The sequence below is a fragment of the Arvicola amphibius genome, chromosome 5 (assembly GCF_903992535.2).
Source record: "Arvicola amphibius chromosome 5, mArvAmp1.2, whole genome shotgun sequence".
In the NCBI taxonomy this organism is placed as follows: domain Eukaryota; kingdom Metazoa; phylum Chordata; class Mammalia; order Rodentia; family Cricetidae; genus Arvicola; species Arvicola amphibius.
Genome location: NC_052051.1, coordinates 81,521,298 through 81,537,687, shown reverse-complemented (window position 1 = coordinate 81,537,687; position 16,390 = coordinate 81,521,298). Strand labels below are relative to the sequence as shown.

At 44.7% G+C, this 16,390-nt stretch overlaps 1 protein-coding gene and 1 long non-coding RNA gene across 2 annotated transcripts in view; one reads left to right on the top strand and one right to left on the bottom strand.

The window, feature by feature from the left end:
* The window catches only part of Ext2 (exostosin glycosyltransferase 2), a 132,690-nt gene that overhangs the window by 41,501 nt on the left and 74,799 nt on the right, over positions 1-16,390 (bottom strand). The window contains 1 exon segment of the mRNA XM_038329603.2: positions 6,172-6,361. Within this exon segment, the coding sequence (XP_038185531.1) occupies positions 6,172-6,361 (190 nt within the window).
* LOC119814180 lies at positions 9,365-14,881 on the top strand. The gene is made up of 3 exons (XR_005285371.1): positions 9,365-9,795; positions 12,778-12,897; positions 13,018-14,881. It is a non-coding gene; the product is annotated as an uncharacterized LOC119814180 (long non-coding RNA).

Sequence of the window (16,390 nt, the reverse complement as noted above, 5' to 3'; positions counted from 1 at the left end):
GTTTTTCTTAATTGTGGAAGATGAGGATGACAGCAGCTTCCTCACAGGCTGCAATGAGAAACTGGAGAGGACCCAAGTGTGACACACTTAGCACAGTACGTGAGAAACTGGAGAGGATGCGTGTGACACACTTAGCACAGTCCCTAGGACGTGAGAAACTGGAGAGGACCCAAGTGTGACACACTTAGCACAGTACGTGAGAAACTGGAGAGGATGCGTGTGGCACACTTAGCACGGTCCCTAGGACGTGAGTAGCACTGGACAGAGGAATTAAAGGTACCGAAGCACTGTAATCTTCACAGAATTCTTACAAAGTTCTTCAAACTCTGATTCTCTACTAACTGGAAGGTCACACAGATGGATAAGGGGATGACCTTGCTGAAGCAGGAGGAACCAAGCAGTTTAAAACCTCACAGCCCACCCACAGTGACACAGCTCCTTCAACAAGGCCAACTTTCTAAGCCTTCCCAAACAATTCTAACCAACTGGGGACCAAGAATTCAAACACAGGAGCATATGGGGGCTACCGCACTACCAATTCAATGCAATTCTCATCAAAATTCTAACATAATTCTCAGAAATTCAACCATTAGGCTTAGTCAGTTCCAGGTCTGAATTAACATTAGGAGCTGCCCTATATCCCCAGTCCTTAGTAGGCAGGATGGAGCTGGGCATGTCAGGATAGCTCACTCAGGAGCAGCAGGGAAGAGGGACAATGCTCCCTTAACTGAACTCAGCTCTGGGATGGGGATGTCGGGTCTTAGGGAACCACTATGCAAATGAGCCCTTCTGCAGTGGCCAGTTCAGGGTTCGCTTCAGTCAAACCTAACACCACACACCTTTGCCACTATTGTAGAGACGTTCCCTTTGCTCACACACACCTCTTTTGATGCTTAGTGTAGACAAAAGCCAGTCAGTATACTTACAGGACCCATGATAGCAGGGATTTCTGTCTTCTTTGGCCTGGAGTGGCTCTCATTGGTGGACTTACCAAGGCACCTCGCGTCACTTTTTTTTCCTCACAAATTCAGGGGGTTTTCCCCATAAGTCATGTTCTTCTGGTTACATTGAATGAATAGGTGACATTTCTGATCTACCTGCTACAGATGTGAGATTAGCCACTGTGTCTAAGTGTGTGCTGTTCCATTTAGAATGTAAAGGAAAAGGAAAGAAGACCCTGTGCATGCTGAACAGTGGACAAGGCCTGGAGAGTTATTGCTCTGACCATGGATTCTACCACCCCTGAAACCATGAATCCCAAATTAAATGCTTCCTTTTATAGGTTGCTTTGGCCATAGTGTCTATTCACAGCAATAAAAAAGCAACTAAGACACAGGATGGCCATTTTCACATTATTAATGCTATTAATATTAAGCATGGAGCACTTTCCATCTTCTGGTATCTTCTTCAATTCTTTCTTTGGTGTCTTAAAAAGTTTTTATTTTACATGTTTTCCACTTGCTTGGTTAAAGTTATCCCAGATAGTTTTTAGATGACGTCTATTTAGAAGCGTCATCCCTACTAGTTAGCATTCATGTTATGGAAGGCACTCTGCACACTGCTAGAGGAGAAACATGGTCATCAATATCACCCGGTCACAGACTCTACAACCTACAGCAGTGATCTGCCTGCCAGATACAGTGGCCCAACACTGGCACAAATATTATGGGAGTAATCAACTACTTTCTGATCGGCTCTAAGGCCCACTCGATGAGGTGAATCTGTATCTGACACTGCTGAGAGCCCAAGAGTAGCTAAGTCATAGGTCTAGGGGAAAACCATATACTATTGGCCTGCTAAAGGAACACAGCAATTTAAAAAATGACTCCAAATGACACTCTGCTGTACTGATGGATCAGTGCCTTGCTCAGCCCTCATCAGAGAAGTTTCTTCCTGAAGCAGATGGGAACTAAGACCCACAACTGAGCAACACGGAGAGAGTGAAAGACGCTCCATTCTCAATGGGATGTCTTCATCAAAGCCTTCCCCTCAAGGCTCAGAGAATTATGTGGAAGAGGAGGCAGAAAGATGGTGACAGAGATGATGGGTGACAACAGGACTTCTGCACATATGAACTCCCAGAGACTGTGACAGCACGTACAACGCCTGCATAGGTTCAAGCCAGAAGGCTCCCACTCTAAGCAATAAGCTATCTGCAATTGATACTCAGTGGCAAGTCTCACTGGGTATATAAACCATACTTAGGGCAGGCCCACACCCAGGAATATCTGGACAACACAAAATGAACTCAATGGTATTTTTGTAGATCTTTACTCTCATTTTATTTTGTTTGGGCATTTTGTCTTATAGGTCTTCTTTTTATCTTGGCTTCTGCTTTTGTGTGTGTGTGTTTTGTTATTTATTTCTTGTTTTAAAGAGAGCAAGAGAAAAAAAGGAACATAAATTTGGATAGGTAGGGAGATGGGGAAGATCTGAGCAATACTGGGGAAGGAGAAAGACATGACCAAAAGATACCATATAAATTTTTTTTTTTTTGCCGGATGGTAATGACACATGCTTTTAATCCCAGCACTTGGGAGGCAGAGGCAGGCAGATCTCTAAGTTTGAGGCCAGCCTGGTCTACAGAGTGAGTTCCAGAATAGCTAGGGCTACACAGAGAAACTGTCTCAAAAAAAAAAAAAAAAACTCAGGAAAAAAAAAAGAAAGAAAAAGTAATTTTCTTACCCCCCCCCCAAAGTTATCAAACACACAAAAACTTTAAAGATTGAACTACACCTGGAAAAAATGTGCATGGCTATGCGAATATTCTCTATATCCATCAAGTTTAGAGCTGAAGATCTGGGAGGAAGGAAGAGGGGTAGTGGCCTTTTTCTTTTGACACACCTCAAAGACGATGTGCTGAAAACTCACTGGAGATTCTATTGCCCCGCCTACATCTTTATTTAAACTTTAAACCCAGCAATTTAGACTTAACTATAACCCAAAGTTAAAAGTATTTGATTGGGTTTGAAAATGGGAAAAAAAAGAAAATTGGGAAAGAATAGACTGCTGCCTCCGCTAATCCACCCAGCAGCAGCCATGCTAACCACAGTATTTATCTTAGCAAATGTAGAGAAAGTGAAAAACATCACATTCACCTCTAGTATTCAAAGCTCTAAGCTTGTCTCTTTCTTTTTCTTTTTCTGATCTGTCTATGAAGAAGTCTGACTGGCTGACACAAAGACAACAGCTGACACCCGCCTACCAACTGAACAAACAGCCCACAGGAGATCACATATGACCGCGTTCTCCCTGAACACTGCAGAAACAGCCAGCCCAGCTGACATATGCCACAACCTAAGACTCGTCAGGCTCTTTCCTCCTTAGACTCAAGTATTCAAAAACTAAACTACACTCATGGTCATAATAATAACCACTATATTTTAGTAAGGTCTACCAAAAATTAACAGGGTTACCCTGCTCCAAATGCACTCTGTCTTTCATCTCGCAGTGCTGGAAGCAAACAACTTCTTCCTCCTCATTCCTGTCCCTGAGAAGTGACTAAGACCCACAGCTGGTAAAGTGGCTTCAAGGAGGAGAAGCCTCTTTGGCAGGCTTTATGCACTACTTTATTTTTGACTGGCAGATGACAACTGTATGTGCTTACGGAGCACAGAGGGATAGTTCAGTACATATTTGGCCAGTGGAAAGAGCCAATCAGTCACCAGCATCTCTATCACCAGCCGGCAGAACCTATAGTTGGTCTTGAGGGTAGGGCTGAAGGTTGGGGCTTGGTGGCCATCCTCTAGGATGGCCTTAGAGACAGGAGCAAATACATGCACACGGCTGCAGAGTGGAAGGTGTGTCTCACTTCTTAAAGCAGGAGCATCCTCTGTAAGTGAAGGGGCCAGTCAACAGTACAGGACCTGGACCTCCAGTTCACTTCATTGGAAAAAAGGCAGCTACACTGGAAAGCCAGGAGTCCCAGAGATGCTCTCTCTAATCCCTGCCCTCATAGTTTAAAATTTCTTTTATGGCCAGGCAGTGGTGGCTCACACCTTTAACCCAGCACTTGGGAGGCAGAGGCAGGCGGATCTCTGTGAATTCAAGATCAGCCTAGTCTACAGATTGAGTTGCAGGAGAGTCAGGATACACTGAGAAACCCTGTGTTGAAATAATAACAATTAATAATAATAATAATAAATAATAATAATAATAAATTCTTTTGCGGTTTTCTTCCCTTGTCATCCTTGTCTTTCCATCTTAGATTATGTCAACACCTTCTTATCCTATACCTTTCTTCTCCATCATCACCACCACCACCACCATCACCATCATCATCACCACCACCACCACCATCACCATCATCATCATCACCATAATCACCACCACTACCATCATCATCACCATCATCATCATCATCACCACCACCACCACCACCACCACCATCATCATCATCATCACCACCATCACCATCATCACTATCATCACCACCACCACCACCACCACCATCATCACCACCACCACCACCATCACCATCATCATTATCACCATAATCACCACCACTACCATCATCATCACCATCATCATCATCATCATCACCACCACCACCACCACCACCATCATCACCATCACCACCACCATCATCACCGTGGATGGATTTTAGGTGTACTCCACCACATACAGCATTCTTTTCTTATTAAGAATCAGCCAAACAAGATAGACATTCTGAAAACTGGTCATGCTAGAGTAAGAAGGAACAAAGAGTGGCATAATAAAAAAGCAGCTATGTTCTGGGACATCACCTTGGGTTTTTATTCAGAAGAGCTATTTACTGGGCCAGAGAAATGACTCATCAAGTAAAGGCCCTTTAGACAACAAGATAATCTGAGTTTGATCCCAGGAACTCACGTGAAAATGGTATGTGAGCTGGTGAGACAGTCAATCCGTAAAGGTGCTTGCCACCGACCCTAACCATTGGAGCTCCATCTTCCAGACCCACATGGTAGAAAGTCACAGTCTTGCCAGTTGTGTTCTGACCTCCACACACATGCAATGGCATATGGATAGACAGACAGGCAGGCAGGCAGACACACACACAAGTTGTCCTCAGACCTCTACATGAGCGCTGTGGCACACATGTACCTACATACACATACATCATCATAACAGACACAATAAATAAAGTTCAAAAAAATTAAAAAGCTATTTTACTCTGTGGCTCCTCAAACCTAAAAAGAGAGCATATGACTCTTCCAGAGACTAAACATGCCACAAAGTACATTTTTAAAAAAACGTGTTGGGAGACACTAACGAATTTTCACCAGCAAATTCTGAGTTTCCTCAGAGAGAGAAATAAGGCTGTCGCCCAGCCTGGAATCTAGATCTACTGCTGGTGGTTTCCAGGGCTGGCCATGGTGACTTCAGTGTAACCAATTAAAGGGACTGGTCATAAAAAGCACAGACACTACTGTCAGGCAATAAACCAGGCCTTATCAGTGACAGTGGTGCACATTACAAACTTCAAACTCATTCCTCGCTCTAATCCATCAGAAACTTCCTGGCTTTAATAGGCTCTAAATGGCAGGAGCTTTGAAGTCCTGGGATTAGGGTCAGTAATGCACAGGCTGAATGAAAAGCTAAATGCAGGTGGGATGAACTCCTGTGCATCACGAATTAAAAACAAATCCAATTAATCAAATAGGCCTCAACCCTAGCTTCCATAGCAGATGACAGGGGTGGCCAACGGGGGACAAAGTGATGGAGCAACTGGCCAGTTCCTGCGAGAATCTCCTTTAGACTGCAAGGCTACAGGGGCTGGGCAGCTGACCTCCCAACCAGAACTGGGGCTATTTTTTGTTTTGTCTTGGTTTCCTGAAGGAGGGCTCCATATCAGAACAGAGATAAGAAGCAGAAAACTAATGTCCTTTAAACTAAGTTTTCATGTAAACAAATCGGCTGGGATGGCAGAGGGAAGCTGAGGCCTGTTTTCCCAAGGCGGATAGCCTTTGATCCCCTTGACTCCTCACACTTGTGGCTCAGAGCATGCCAGGGCACAGAGTTCACTGGGCCACCCTAGAATCCTATGGGTGAAATGACTGAGAACAGCAGGGTCAGGTTGCCTTAGCTTGGGAGGGGATGGGAGTGTGTGTCCACTCTTGGTGCAACTAAGGGGTACAGGAAAGTCCTAAATGGGCTCCACCAAGCACTGTACCTCTTCATTCCTCTTACCTTCTGGGGGATTTTTATTCTGATTGTTCCAGACCACTAGCAGCTTGGAGAGACTGGGCACCTTGGACACCTCAGTGATGACCCGGAAGAGGCTCTCCACACGGTCGTAGGTGAGGACGATGGCGGTGAAGCCTTGTGACTGTGGCGGGATCAGCGGGAGGAAGAGAGGGTTGCTCACACTAGTCCACTTCTGCAAGAGGACAGGACGGTGTGGGTCAGAGAAGGAGCTGCAGTAATACCAGCAAGAGCTAAACACTGTCACAAGGGTCCCCTGCACACCATCTGACAGCAATGAAATGGGCACAGAACACCTGAGCTGAGACGACATTTCCACACAGCAGATTTAAAGCACACATCTACCTCCCCCACCAACTACTGAGGTGGCAATTTATGACGACAAAAGAATGTCGTCATAATTATAGAGTATAGACATACTCTATAATGCCAGTGAGATGGAAGAGGAGCAGAAAGGCTGGAGGACTGAGGGCCACAGGGCAGAGTGGGGGTGCCCACCTGTAACAACTGGGTGGGGAGCCTGGGAGCGGAAACTCGGAGCTCAGGACTCACTCTGTGTAAAGGACGGAGCTGCGGTGCTGAAAGCAGGGCTGGTTAAAAAGCTGGGTCAGGAAGTGGGACTCCAGGTCACAAGCCCTCCCTTTCTCCAGCTCAGCCAGGTTGACTCTCTGTAGAAATGGACGGGATCTCCAGACAGGAGCACAGGCATGGGAGGAAACCTCAGTGTAAAAACTTCAGTGTTGAGTGAGGAGCCCTATTGCTGCCTTCCCTGCTCTGTTCCCAGCCATGTGGCTGTCTTGGCACCTCCAGTTCTCAGGGAAGCCCTCAGGCAGTACTTGGGTTCACAAAGACCTTCTGATCCGCTCTTAGTGGCTCCCTCCTAATTATAAACAGATTCTAGAATCACAGACAGTTCAAGAGCATCTTCAACAGACTAAAGGAATAGACTAAGCTCAGAATAGACAGACAATGGATGCACAGAAACAAACCTACAAATGATATCCCCAGGAGAGAAGAGTTTCCACCCATGAAAAGGCTATTTTTATTTTAAAATATCTATCAAATAGAAAGAACTCTTGGACGTTAAAAAACCATGAGAGAGAGAGAGAGAGAGAGAGAGAGAGAGAGAGAGAGAGAGAGAGACAGAGAGACAGAGACAGAGAGACAGAGACAGAGACAGAGAAAGATTGTTTAAGGGTGAGGTTTCTAAGCTAAAAGAAGGTAAAATATTCCAAGCCAGATTTAAAAAAAGAGAGAGAGAGAAAAAAAAACAGGACAAAAAAGAAGAAAAAAACAGGATGGTAGAACATTTCATTTAGGCTGTCCCAGAAAAACAAACAAATGAACAAAAAAGCTTTCAAACCACAGAATATGAAAAAATGAATCTATCAAAGAAATTAAGTATGGTCTTAGTATATGATGGGAAAGGAAAGAGCTTCAGAAAGAAAAAACACAGGGGCATTTAAAATATAGAGAGAAATAGACAAAACAGAAAGACAAAACAATGAAGCAAGTCACCATTTCTGCACAGGGGAAGAGGGACACTCTCGGCAAAGGGGAAGGGTTGTGAAGATGAATTCGATGGACAAGTCTTAAAATCTTTCTGTAAATTAGAAATTTAGTCGAAATAAAGTTTTGAAAGTAAGAGAAAAAGGTAATAAAAGAAATGCAATCTTTTATCTACCATTAGAATGTCAAATAGTTTAAATATAACAATGTAGATAAAAATTATGCTGTGCTAATGACAGATAATAAACTATTATTAAAATAATCTTACACATTTTAAAGGCTTCCTTGGAATAGAATTCATGTTCTCTACAACCCACCCATTTCGAGAATACAGCAGAGTTGCACTGTCCTTGAAAACTGTGCATCCCATACTCCCTCTCACCCCCCATCACACACATGCACTATACATACACAGAATACAATGGTCCTGCATATTACATTAAAAAACTGATGAAATATATGCAACCTTCCCATCTAAGTGATTCTTAAAGTGTTATTAACTAGACCCACAATCGTATGCTAGCATGCTAAAAGCCCATCGGGAGGAGAATGGACAAAGTCCCATCTGTCATGATGGCTACCCTGCACTTCCCGACAGCCCTTAGACTCGGGATTCCCCGGGTGCCCTATCAATCTCATCTATGCCATTGACAGACACCCATCACCACATGTGATAACAGCTGTCTTCCAGATGTGACAGTGCAGGCAAGGAAATGTACACAAACACATGGAGTACACACGAGGCGGGGACTCAGGAGTCTGAATGGGATCCCTGCAGCCCTAATATGACCAGGATATTAAAGCCTATGTGGCCAGAGATGGCTGTCATTAGACTTCACAGCCAAGAGAGCCATGACATCGTACTGACTCTGAGCTGCAGTCTGAGGACAGTGGCTGACTACATCTGTTTCAAGTCTCAGTCTTCATCTTGTCCTGACTTCTGTGGAACTGAACAAGTGCTCCTCCAGGACCATTCAGGTGCGAGAGCCCTTACGGTCCCAACCCACATGCCCAGAGATGATATGCCTTAAGGTACACTTGAAACCCATAACTTGAAATGGAAAAAAAGAGAGGCTGTTCTTTTTAAAGAAGCATGTAAGATTATCTAATGTGTGGAACTAAGTGAGTCTCGGTGAGTCTCAGTGAGTGGCACCTAAGTCCATGCACAGGGTTTAATAAGCATTGGCTCATTTGAAACTCACAACCCAAGACAGGACTGTTCTCATCACAGGTGATGGAAGTTCCAGGCTTGAGACCACAAATTGTGTTCAAGGAGAGCTAACTTGTCAGTGATAGAACCTAAATAGCCCAGGCAACTTGACTCTGGAAGACCAGCCCCTCCCACGTTCTACACACACTCAGCTGGGTAGGGCTTCAGGAAGTAGGCGGAAAGGGAGGCCAGCATTTGCTACCTCCTCACTGAGACAAAAGTCCTGAAAATTCTTGATCCTTATTATCAATTCTAGGCCAATAAATGAGAATCTATCCCTGAGAACCTTGACTGCAAAAAAATACATACAAAAACACACCACACATACAACCCTGAGACAAAGTGGTCACATAAATTTGCAAAGGTAAATATCCCACAGACACAGAAGGAAAATCGATTAAGACAACAAAACAAGGTCTGTGCTGTGAGGGGAGGGACAAGCACGCCAATGCACTTGGATGCCTGCACAGCATGCAGAGGAGGAGGCCCAGAGACATGCAAAGCCAGCTTCAAAGAATGGGTGCCCTGGAATTTAACCTGAGGCACCCTGAAGGTACCTGGTTCTGATTTCAAGGTGCTGCCAGGGGAAGGAGCCCTGTCTGGTGAGCTGACAGATTTCGTCCCAGCTGTCTTTAGGAAGTGGCAGTCAGGAAGGAAAGAAGGAAAGGGTTTGCTGGGAAGAGCTGCCATTTCCCAAACGGGGCTGGAGCATCAGGGAAGGCAGCACATGTAGGGCAGATGGAAAGGAGCTTAAGGAACTGAAATCTCGCCAGCCCCTTCCTGGAACTCCAGAGACTGAGATGAGCAAGGAGGCACATGTGAGCTACAGATCCATCAGAGACAGACCATTCTGCGATGCACTGCCAGGGCTCACTCCAGTGACTCCCAGGGTGAGTCAGCGCATTTGGAGAGAGTTTGGGAATCAGGAGGCCTCAATCTGAGCAGGGTTTCTCTTTCTTAGCTGTGCAACTTGGGCAAAGTACTTCAAGTCTTCTGTGCCTCAGTTTCTCTATTAAATCTTCATGATATTGTTGTTACCTTTCTAGATGGTGCTATTTGGCACAAGAGAGGGGAGGTACAGTCCTGGGCATCCACAGACACTGGGGAAGTGAAGCCAATGGCTGACCTCGTGTAGCTGCTGGTCACACCTCTCAAAAGTGGGGCAGTCTAAGCAATCTCAGGTCTCCTCAGCATGGACCCTGCTACTCCTTCAAATACACGATTTTTATTTCCACAATCTGTTCTTTCCCTTCTGAGCCTCTGTCTGAGCCACAGTAAAGGCTCTGTGTGTGAGGGCAAGAGACATAACACCCACTGCCGGCAACACTTTGGACCCATGACCCAGGTCCACTTCATTTGTCCCCTATGCAGAGGCAGGAAGCCCGGATTTTGAAATAGTTTCTGAATTGATTAATTCATCTTAGAAGTACTTTCCAAGAATCTCATCATGCTCAGAAATATAGTATATTGCAATATTTAAATGAAGCAGAGGTCTTGCCAATGATCAGCATTATGACATAATAAAACATATTTCTGTCGGCAGCCATTTCCTCATCTTTAAGAATGGGACTGTGATAGTACCTATTTCCCTGTGGAATGATGTTTACATGAGAATGTGTATGCAAACACGTAGGATAGAATACATGGCTATTAGTTCAAAGCAAACATGAAACAGACCCCGATCCTCCCACTGTGTGTTTTTGTCTGCTACAGTGAGTTGGCAGTGCAGAAACCATTCCTACCAGGGTTGTTTCAGGAACAAATTCATTACGTCTGCATTTCCTAATCATATTCTCCAAGCCCAGATCAGTGTTCAAGATGCAAAGATGAACACATTCCTCACTCACACAACAGTGAGGTAAACTGGGTGGGAAGGCCAGCAGTGTAGAAAGACAAATTACAATGCTGAGACAGCAGACAGTACAACGGTATCAAACAGGATCCCACCTCAGCAAGCAGAGACCCAACAACAGCCCCTTACCCTGGGGAGGCAAGCTGCAGTGGGGACAAGCAGAGGAGGGCAGCTCTCTGAGCAGCTTGCGCAGAAAGCTCAGCAGACAGGAGGAGCCTGGATCCTGCGGGGTGATATCTGAGGGGAATCAGAAAGGCTGAAGCCACAGCGTGAGCATGAGAAACTCTATGGCAGGCCTTTCCAGCTCCACGACCATCTTACTTGTTTCTCTTTAAGCTTTCTTCTCCTGAGTGGTGTTTTACTGATAAATGAACATGGCTACCTTTAAAGTTCACAGGTAGTTTGTCCTGGCAAGGAATGGGCTTCTTAAATACAATCCCATTGGCTGCAGCGAGGTAGAGAAAAGGCAGCTTTTAATTGGGGCTTATGCCTTTGCAGAAGCTCTGTGCTCCTGGGGTAAGGTCAACAAACCAAGCCCAGAGAAATATCCCACTGGAGAGGGACATTTCAAAAATGGCATTTAGTCACCTCTGAAATACCTTTCAGGACTGACCCCTGCTGGCTGGTCACAGAGAGTGTCTACAGTCTGGGACCTCTTGACCCCACTTTCTGCAGGAAATCAGGCAAATTCAAACCTCCATAATTTACTCAAGACTTTGCCTTCTGCCAGGAAAAAGCAAACAATGCTGGCAATTAATCCTGGAGGCTGATTAGGTCTCCACTATTGCAAGATGCACCCAGCAGTAGGGACAGGAAAGAAGGTGAAGCCATCGTGAGTTAGGACAATAGGTACCAAGGCAATTACCAAACCTGTGATATCACAAGAAACTGCTCACTCCGACATATTATGAGGAGGACGAAGAAGTAGGTGTTGCTTTAACAAAGCACTGGCTTTGCCCCAAATGCCTGGCTTTTCTCTTATCTATCCTCTACTCTGCTGGCCTTAACCTGACAATGGGTATTTGCTACGCAAGTGCCAAGAAGAAACCTTTCACTGTTAAACGGAAGTCACACAGAAGTAGATTATGGTAGCCATGACGACTGTCCAGTCTCAGTGCCAGCCACAGGGAAGTGCTTGCTTTCATTTCAGTGGAAGGCTTGAGGCTCCTTCCTAGCAGACTCAGGTTTCAGGATGTCTTGCAAGGGAGGCCAAGGGAGACCGAGGTTAAAGTCAAAGGTAATCAAATGATTTCTCTTTCAAAAGACTCAACCTCAGGCGACTAGCTTGCACATGGAGGAAGCTGTCCCTCCCAGTCCCTTGGTGGCCCTGTCCTGAAGTTCTTAGAATCAAAGATTATAGTAGCCCAAAGTCATTTTGGCCATGATTACTGTGCAGAAACAAAATGACCTTTGCCAGCCATTCTGAAATGATCTTGCTGGGTTTACTTGGGGACTGTAAGAATCAGGAGGGAGAAATCCATGTTTCATGACCAATTCCAGGTCTCTGTCAATCTGACCAAACCCAATACCAGCACAGAAGACAGGGAACGCGGGAAACTCAATTCCCATTGCTTGCCACGTCAGAGATGCTTCATGTCCCTCTGTATAACTTCATCAGAAACAAGAGCGTGGACAGACGTTTGAGTCAGCCAATGTTTGATGTAAACAGAGGTATGTTCCTGAGTGAAAAGTGAGACGTCAGAGACGAGAGGAAGAGAGAACGGGCTGCTGCACAGAAGCCTGGAGCCCACGTAATGAGCTGCCTTACCTATTCCTACCTTGACAGAACAGCAGTCTTGTTGGTTGTTTTGAAGTTATCAACCCTTACCTCAATGTGGTTTCAATTATGAATTACCAGACTAAAGGGGGGGGGGGAGAAAGCTTTGATTTATTCTTTTTTGTTCCAATTATGCATGATGTGTTTCCACAGAAGACTTTGAAAAGTATTTCATCATGCCTCTTATCCTGCAGTGGTCAAAGGGCAACACTGACAGAGTTAACTCTTTCCTGCCTCACCCAGGTTCAAAGAGACTGTGGCTGGACATGGGCCAAGGCTTCTAAAGCAAAGGCAGCACCGAGAGGGTTAAAAGTTTGCATCATGCTACTCTCTCGCAGAAGGGTGGTGTCCCCTGTCTAAATGGTGAGATGATATTTATGTTAATGGTGGCTGGGAGATATGAAAGGGGCAATCAGTAATGTGGCCCATTCTGCCTTAACCATTAAACCTCTAGAGTCCTGACTAACCACAGCTCTCTTTCAGAGTGTGCTGATGGGCTTCAAGCAAGATTTCTTAGTTCACAGAGGAAAGATCTGAAGACAAATCTGAAGTCAACCTGCTGCCTACCAAATACTAACTGGCTGTTCTGAAAAACAAGAATAACGCCTGAGGCCAAATGGCACTGATGAGGAACATACATAGAAGATAAAGACTGAAGACCAGCAGACTAAGGCAACGTCAACCCGACAACAGCGGCTGCCAATCCAGTCTGCAGTTCCTGCTGCCCGTCTCCAGGCATTTCTTCTTAAGCTTCTTTCTGACATCTGACCACATGTACCTCCCTTTCTCTGTCTGAAGACATTGGGAGCCATAGTGGTGAGGGTAAATTCAACCCTGTCTCTGTCCTCTGGACATACAAGATCTTCTTCAATTGCCTCCTAACTGCCATTTATATGTATAACTTGCCTGTGGTTTGTTGTGGTCTTCCTTGGCCTGAGGCCTGGCATCATACGACAGTTCTGCAAACTCTCAGCCATGGCCCTTTCCAAAAGGCCTCCTACTCCTCTTCCCCTGCAGCTCCCAGTGTCAGCTGCACACCTCTGTATACCACTGTTTGCGCATCACTTCACAGTCTCCACCTCTGTCTCTCTGGATCTACTACTCTAGTCTAAACTGGAAGTCTCAGCAGCTGTTTCTGCTGCTCTCACTCGGGCTTCAAGAGTTTGTGGGTTCCGGTGGTGAGCTACTCACTAGAACTTTACTGGGAGATCTAAGACTCAGACTGAGGAGAAATTCCCCACGACAGGGTCTGGGTGTTACAAACATGCTCTGTCCAGTTCCTCCCAAAGCTTATCTGGACTAGCCTCATGGTGTGAATTTGGCCCATAGTCCACATGTGGTAGAGGGGTTGTGAGCACAGCTCTCAGTCCTGGGCCAATCTAGGCAGGTTACTTTTTCATGTCACCAAGACACAGCTCTCCATGTCTTGATGTAGATGGGTCACAGGTAACAAGTCCTGCATCTTCATCCCCCATTTCACACAGTGATCAGGCTGAGTCTTCCGATCAACAACAAATGTAGATTTCTACACCGAGTCCTTGCTACGCACCCATACTCCCAGGCACCAAGGGCCAGTTTATTTTGAGGCTCAGCTTCTTTTCATGCCAGCTCAGCAACAGGTTAAAACTGATCCACAATACTTACTTGGTAGTCTAGTTACTCAGCTGGGAAGAGTGCTTCTACATTCACATGGTCAAGTTAGTCATGCACTACCATGTTCATTATTTAATTTGAGAGCCAAGTTTGTTCATAAGCTGAAAATAATTTCCATGAAAATTTGGCAGCAATTATATCAGTTGAAATCTCAGAGAAATAATCAGAGAATTCCCACATAGGACAGGCCATGTGCTTCCTCACTGAAGAAATGAGGTGACACAGTGGTCTGAGGAATGACGGTGAGGATGAGCCTGTAATCTAGGGGTCATACCAGGGCTTCGCGCATTCTAGGCAGACTACCACTGACCTACATCCCATCCTAGGAGGAAGGTCCTGAAATAAACATGTCTCCCTTTCTTTGCTTGTAAGAACTGAGTAAGCAGAATGCTACTGTTGGGGGTGTAAAGACTAGACTACAGAAAATACGCCAGACAATCACCTGGATACAAAGAATATCCCTCTGTAAATTTCAATTTTCTGCTACAGAGTCCCATCCAATTCTAAATTCATGTTTCCATGCGATACAGCACTATATATCTTGACCTCTGTATCTGTGGGTCTTGCATAGAAAGGTTCAACAAACTGTGGATTGAAAATACTTGAAACACTAAATCTGTAATGAACGTGTAGAGACTTTCCTTTCTTGTTCTTATTCCCTGAGCAATAAAGTAAAACTGATGTTCGTAAAGCACTTACACTTAACCAATCATTAGAAGCAATCTAGAGATTATCTGTCTACAAGAAAACGTGCACAGACTATGTGCAATTACACCACTTTACACTAGGATCTAACCATCAGTGGATTTTATTATCCACAGGGACCCTGGGACCAATCCCCCACAGGTGCTGAGGGTCAGTTGCATTAGTGCCTGTCTATAAAAGAACAACTTTTTAAAGTACTGTGCCATTTATAAAAATGTCCTTATAAATTATACCTCTAATTTTTTATAATCATCCCACTCAAGAATCATCCTACATGACTCCCACTTTACCAATAAAGACAATGAATTTCAAAGAAGGAAGAATCCTACTCAAGATCAAACCAGTGAACACTCTTGAACTCAGATCTGATTCCAAAATGTCCTTTTCTTTGAAAGTTCAGGCACCAATAAGTAATCAGGAATTAACTGCGATACTCCTCTGCGGCCATGAGCATGCTTAAGCCCAGCCCTACAGACTACCAAACTGTTGCAGGGGGTGAGTCCCTCACTCACCTCAAGTCACTCAGATCATGAGCAGTAAAGGAGGATTAAAATGCACAGTTCAGAAACGTCTGGGTTGCAGTTAACTTACTGAAGGCTCAGGGGTTAAACCCACCTGCCTGCCTCTTGAAAATTCCTGCTATTATGTGAGGCTTAGCCACTTCAATCTTTCCTCTATATAGCTCCGAATTTGCATTTGGCTAGATGCCCACCCTTCATTTATAGTGCCAAACTACTGTCAAGAAGAGCAGGAAGGGTGGCCACTGATTGCTTTTCAGGTAGTAGAGGAAAAAGTTGACATTTCATCTTCCTATTTCTTGGAAAGGAAGGCAATCATTTATAAGAACCCTCATCTGGCTGTGGCCTCCATCAGTGGGATGGACAGAAGCCAGTGAGACAGCTCAACATAAGCCATATTAAAAGAATTTGGAATGAGCAAAGAGAGTATTCCAGATGTTGATACTTTCAATAATTCATGAGTTATAACAGTCTGCAAGCAATAAATTTCACTAAATATATCTATGATATGACTGCTTAAGATATTGGCAAAGATAACAACTATGGATTTTATTGGTTTACCATTTGATATATCAAAAAATAACAATTCTGCTGTTTGACAGCGATGTGCACAAGATTTGGATCAGTTTTAGGATGAAGTCTTCACACACAACCATCACCCCTTGACCCATTACTTCAAGGATACTGACAACAGTTGAAAGAAAGACCTCCATGAAAAACTCATAATTTACTCGATTCCAACAAACAAGTCTCACTTATAGTCCAAAGACAGCAACTGCTTCTCATGAGAGGGTAAGCAAGTTGACAATCTCACCTAACTATCCCAAGCTTGGAAAATTCCAGCAGTTTGCAGGAACTCACGTGTAGACTCGTGTGTTGGCAGCCCACTGGCTCTATTAGCAAGTTCGGCTGTAAGGTGGGAAGATTTCACATGCTCTCCTGGGAGCGATTAAATTACAGCTCGTGCCATTTGAGCTCAA